This window comes from Carcharodon carcharias, chromosome 4, assembly GCF_017639515.1.
Source record: "Carcharodon carcharias isolate sCarCar2 chromosome 4, sCarCar2.pri, whole genome shotgun sequence".
Classification (NCBI taxonomy): domain Eukaryota; kingdom Metazoa; phylum Chordata; class Chondrichthyes; order Lamniformes; family Lamnidae; genus Carcharodon; species Carcharodon carcharias.
The window spans coordinates 24,674,418-24,680,723 of record NC_054470.1 but is presented as its reverse complement, the minus strand read 5'-3'; the positions used below and the strand labels follow the sequence as shown (position 1 = coordinate 24,680,723).

The 6,306-nt window shown below is 41.9% G+C and overlaps 1 protein-coding gene across 1 annotated transcript; it reads right to left on the bottom strand.

Moving 5' to 3' along the window:
- Positions 1-3,246: 3,246 nt before the first annotated feature.
- On the bottom strand, positions 3,247-4,209 carry foxb2 (forkhead box B2). The gene has a single exon (XM_041186783.1). The coding sequence runs from the start codon at positions 4,207-4,209 to the stop codon at positions 3,247-3,249; it is 963 nt and encodes a 320-aa protein (XP_041042717.1).
- Positions 4,210-6,306: the final 2,097 nt, after the last annotated feature.

Genomic DNA, 6,306 nt, shown 5'->3' with positions numbered 1-6,306 from the left:
GAGGACTCGAAACGTCAACTCTTTTCTTCTCCGCCGATGCTGCCAGACCTGCTGGGTTTTTCCAGGTAATTCTGTTTTTGTTTTGGATTTCCAGCATCCGCAGTTTTTTTGTTTTTATCTCTGGATTTATTTCAAGTGTTGATAATCTTCACATGTTTCTTACTGGTTCTGCCTTTTGTTTTGTTTTAACACTGAATTCTGCCATGGATGCCCCCACAGCAGTTCAATATTCGAAGATTGAATTCAATTCAGTTTTACGCTGCTTCAGTAGCGCACCAGAACAGCAAGGCGTTGTCAATAGCGGGAAAGTGATTAAAAGTAATGGCATTGCTAATGTTAAAGATTTTAGTCCTTAAACTCGTCAGAGATTTTGTTTCCCTTTAAATTCTTCGAAGGTAACAGTGTTTTGGTAAATGCCAGGTATTTGGTTGTTAGTATCAGTGTTTTTTTTTAGAATACTATAGACTAAATACAATCACGGGAATATAGCCCCACAAAGCTGAATCATATTCTAGTCAGTTCAGTGAACGCTCACAGATTTTGTCTAATGAACCGAAAAAAACGATACATGTGGGACTAGTAGCTAGCTCAGTTCAATTTGAAACGGCAACAGGTTAATAACAGGTTTCTGTAAGGAGGAGAGGTTAGTCGGATCACCACGCTTCTTGTATGTTAGTCTTTTTGAATCTGGGCTCGAAAAATATAAAAAAAAACCACATCTAATTGAACCATCATACGTTACAGAGTTTAGCTTCGAAGTAAACTATTCACTCTGCCTCCTGTCATCTCCGGAGCCACTTTCGGTCACTCACTCCATCAGTTATTTCCCAAGTTCTAAAACAAGAGTGAGAAAATTGAAACAAAATCAAAATAAATGTTAAAAAAAAATCAGTTGCCTTTAAAAGCCCGTGGATTGAAACACATAGGCAAAGACATGAAGAGATGTTAAACTTATGTCTAAATGGGGGCGGACCTTAAACTGCAATTTGCTGTTTTCATCTTTTTGGAACAAAGGGTTAAAGACGTATTCCCGTTATTCCCACTACTCCCATAAAAAAAGCCAACTCACCTTTTGTTTGTGTATCTGCTTTGGTTAACTTTATTACATTCGGCGAATTGGACTTCAAATGGAATCACTTTTAAATAACGTTACTCGAGTGCAACGTCACTTTCATCGTTCATCTGTTGAATTCGAAACCCGAAGAATATATTCATGCAAATATCTGGAGACCTCGGCTGGGAGGCAGGTAGAATTCCTGGGAGGCCTCAGCTGACCGTTTGCATTGGACACTGTCATCCAAATGGTTATATTGAAAACCGGATAGAACAAATAGCTGGGATCTGATGGGAGCAGAATCTGCACAGGGAGAATAATGCTCGGAAAGAACGCGTTAGCATTTGTCCACATTTTACTGGCCTGTGTTAGTTGGTTCAACAGAAGTGCACTTTTGGCCTTTTTCAGTGTCAGGCATATTTACATTTTAAAAAATAAGATAGTAAACACATATTGAACGGGAAATATTTAATAACCATTTTTCCGATAAAAGCTCCTGTATACAATATACACAAAATGTTCTGAACAATTATTCACAGATGAAATACCAATATATACAAAACGAACGAAAGTTGGATCCACCTTTCACGACGGGTTTACTATACATCTATATTCACAATCCAGCAATTCCATTCAGTTTTTGCTCGTAAAGTGCTATTACATTGCTGTGGGTTTGATCGCACCATATTTAACATCACAATGCAGCCACGCTACATGCCAAAAGAAAGGCCAAAAGAAAGGAAAGAGAGGACAAAGCCTGAAATTTCTACCCACTACAAAGATAATGTGAAAGGCAGAGTTCCCCCCACCCCCCGCCCCCCTTCTCGCTTGCCAAAGGAAACTTGTGTAATTGTCAGGAGATATTGCCCCTCTTTTACCGATCCTTGCGGTGCAGGCTAACTTGAGCTCGCCACAGTGTGGAAACTATTGGACAATTTCTATCGCGTCTGCTCACTTCAGATGCGTGTAAGCTTCCATGTCGGACTGAAGTATGGACTTTGATAGAGGCTTCGGGTTGAAATTTTGCAGCCCTTCTAATACCAATTTTGTCAAAACCTGAGCCCGGATATAGCTTTCAAAAGAGCGCTTCCTCTGTAACGTGTCTTTTTTTCTCTATCAAAAGAAAGACCTTTTTTGTTTTCTATCGATGTGTGTAAAGTCAATACTATGAAGTAATTAGGTCGAACAGTGAACATAAGCGTTTAACACGTTTTACACCATAATTCGCGTTTTGTTTGGACAACGTTCAGATCATACATTGTGCATGTTTCACGACTGTGTGTGTTTATGAACTGTGCAGGTATCTAAATTTGGAACAACCTACAGGAGCTAGACCACTGTCATTCTTTATTACGCAATGAATACATCTGTGTGTTTAAAAGAAATCGATTATATTGAAGCAACTACTCAAGAGATGTTTCTATCCCGCAAAATAGATCGACCCATTTGTACAACTTGTGGAAGTCATACAAAGAAATCCTCGCGATCTGAAAATGGTATCTGTGCTGCGATAATGAGACTTTAACAGCTGCAATCGACACATCCCTTTCTAAACTTGCTCACTTTACCAACTTCAACATACTCTCGTTTCAAATAGTTTTTTTTTCATTTGACCTCCAAGTAAACAAGCAATCTCAAATCTCATCAAATTCCTGCCGGGTGCTACTTTTCAGCTCCTTGTCTGCGAGTAAGTTTAGAAATCATTCTTTTGTGCCTGTTTCACTTCACATCATTCCGCTTTGTTTGTGTTTTTTTTAACCGCAGTTGTTGTTTAACGACATCCCGGTTTCGAAATCACCGGCAAGCGCTGATCATCGATACTATCTGGTGAATTCTGTACATTGCAAAACTACAGGCACACAGACGGATAAGCTGCAGGTTTAAATACCCAAAAGAATGTTTCAGGAACAACGATGAAAATATGTTCTCTTCTCCAGGGAATTATTCCAGGAACATACATCTTTCTATTTTGTTTTGCATTTTTAGGTCACTGGCGACTTATTTACAGAAAGTAGATCATCTTACCTGCAAATTCTCTATTAAAGTATTTCCCTGACATATGTCTAAGTGACAATGATTTATGAACCTTTAACGAGACAAAACATTTTTCTGCTATAATTAACCTTTTCACATCATCTTTAATCAATTCTTTCCCCTATTAAAAACGGATCTATATTTCAGCCCATTTGCCCTCAGGAATGGACCAGCACGGAGTGTAATGAGCTAGTTTTTCCCTCCGTGGAGGCTGATCGAGTCTGATCTGGATGCAAAGAGGCTGAAGTTGAGGACGGACAGATCTGCGTGGGACTGCCTGGCAGGGCTCCTGGGGCTGGCATTGTGGAGATAGATGCCAGGGACACTGTAGGTTTGATGGGCACAGGGACGGCTGGCATTGTCTGCGTGCCCGGGTGACAGATTGTCTTCATGGGAACCCCAAATGGGCTGTAATCTGGAGAAACTGGCATGGGGGCCATGGAGTCTATGACACCAACATGAGGCCACATGGATCCCACCATGTTACTGAGCTGGCTGGGCACGGGGTAACCAAGGTGGTGCATTACAGAGGCTAAGGGAAGTCCGCTGGCCATCATGTTTTTATAGTCCCTTCCAATTATGTTCTCGATGGCAAATGGGTGTTTAAATCCAGTGGACTGGGGCCCGTTGACTCCATAGGGCTGGAACTGGGGCAAGCGCCCCATACCTGGGGCCGTCTCTGGCGTGGCCAACCCCAACTTGGCTTGTTGCTGCTGCTGGTGGTGGTGGTGGTGCTGGAAATAATGGATCATTTGTGAGTTTTTGGCGGACAAGTGCTCTGAGCGGTGCACCTTAAACCTCTTACGGCGCCGGAGGAAACTCCCGTTCTCGAACATGTCCCCACAGTCAGGATGAAGGGCCCAGAAGCTGCCTTTGCCCGGCTGGTCAGGTCTGCGCGGGATCTTGATGAAACAATCGTTAAAGGAGAGATTGTGGCGCAGAGAATTCTGCCACCGCTGAGTGTTCTCCCTGTAATAAGGAAACCTGTCCATGATGAATTTGTAAATCTCACTCAAGGGGAGCATCTTCTCCGCAGAACTCTGGATAGCCATCGCAGTCAGTGAGATGTACGAGTAAGGAGGCTTTTGGTCACTGTAGGAATTTTTCCCCGGACGAGGCATGTTGTTAGGCTACGAAGAGGAAACACAGCAACAACAAAAAAATAATAATAATCACGAGGAAAGCACAGAATTCACCAAAGCGCCTCGCACTGAAAGCGAAGCGATGGGTCTGACGGCGATCGAGTTGAGTTCCCTGCCCAAGATGCCATAAAAATCTCTGAATGCCAAAGTGCTGAACGAATTCGTTTGCCTGTGTGCTGTGCTGCTGAGAATGCCAGAGTTGTAGATGCGGGTTGAGAAGCTCCGTGCTGTCTCGCTAGGAGATAAAGAGGCCGAGAAGTGCTCACTTGTGTTGTGTGAGCTAACGAGGCTTGTTGTGATCACAGATGCAGAGACCCCTGCAGCTCCCTTCAGCGCTTTGTTGCTCTTCATTATCACATGACAATCGCTCAGGGACAAGAGAGAAAGAAAAAAACCCTACACGATTCTGATTTCATTTACACCTATTGAGAAGGGGAGTTCGGCCAATAGGACATACTTCTGTTTTGAACGCAGTGTGCGGTCGGGCTGAATATTAAGGGAATGCGGAAATTCTGCCAATAAGTCGCGGTTGGCTCCAGTCATTCAAGCTTAAACTAAGGCTTAATACTGGCGGTTATATAAAAAAGGAACTGATTTCAGTTTAAGTACGATTACAAGAATATCAACTTAGTTTATTTTACGGATAAAACGCCCCCTCGAGATTCTGCAGCGCCCACACTTTACCTGAGCAGCCGGCTGAGTGCAGACTACATTTATATATATCTATAAAAACAAAAAACTGCGGATGTTGGAAATCCAAAACAAAAACAGAAATACCTGGAAAAACTCAGCAGGTCTGGTAGCATCGGCGGAGAAGAACAAAGTTGACATTTCGAGTCCTCATGACCCTTCAACAGAACTAAGTAAAAATAGGAGAGGGGTGAAATATAAGCTGGTTTAAGGTGGTGATGGTGGTGGTGTGTGTGTGTGTGTGTGTGGGGGGGGGGGTGCTTAGAGGCTACATTTATTCCGCTTGTTGTTTTAAATTTTATCTGATCGGACCTCGGAAAGGAAGTTTACGATCTTATACATTTCCTATCATAGATTATTTTGTTCGGCCTTGACTCGCCAGTTACTGACCAAATGAGGCTCAGGTTCAAAACTCAAAGCCTCAAAATTAAACGTTTACATGTCACGAGCACCCGCCCAGTTACATCAACGAGGTGAAAATGTTAGTTACTCATCGTTTTTAGGTTTATGCAATCTATACATTCTACTGACTGTGCTTTTGTGCGCCTTTTTTCTTTGAAAACGGACACTAATAAAAACACCACCTTATTTCAGTGTCTCCATCTTTCCTTTTCTGCCAATAGTCAAGTTCAAAAGAAGCCAGACTGCAGCTCCGAATCAAACGATAATAAACAACAATAATAATAATAATGGGAAAAGCAGACCGAAAGAAGGAAAGAATAATGTAAGATATTTTGGCAGTCAGAAAAAAAAATGGAAGGTAATTACGAAAATAGATTTGCTGCCATTCGAAAATACTCCTGCATTTGCTTGGGAGTTAATTTGAAATTCAAAGTAAATGTCCGGCACTATAAAGTAGAATTGAGGGTCAGGCGGCAACCTGTGGTACAAAGAGAGCACAGATAGTTACTATCCACAAACAATCCATTACGACTTAAATGTCAAGATGTGAATAACGTCATTTTTAAGGGTTTGTCTATTTCTGTTAATCTTCCATCGCGGCCTCTTTCTTCAATGGGCAGAAAGAAGCAGCAATGCTAACAACCCATCGAGCGCTGACTGACGGACCAAATCCCAGCAAGCTATTGATACGGCATCTTGCCATTTGCATTTCCAAAGCTGTACTACTATGCTCGGTCAGTGGTAAACGATATTGTCATTATTAATGTCGACAGATGCTTCAGTTCCGTCTGAAATATATTCAACTGCAAAGTGAATAAAATTCATGCATTCCAACTTTTTTTTTGAAGTCGATAGAGCTAAACTCGACAACTAAGGAGACTTGTTTCTCATCCGTCATTTTAAAAATAGCAATTGCAGTTGGTGAGTTACGCGTAGTACTGAAGAGCAACATGCTAGTCAGTTCTCTTTAATAAGGACAGTTAG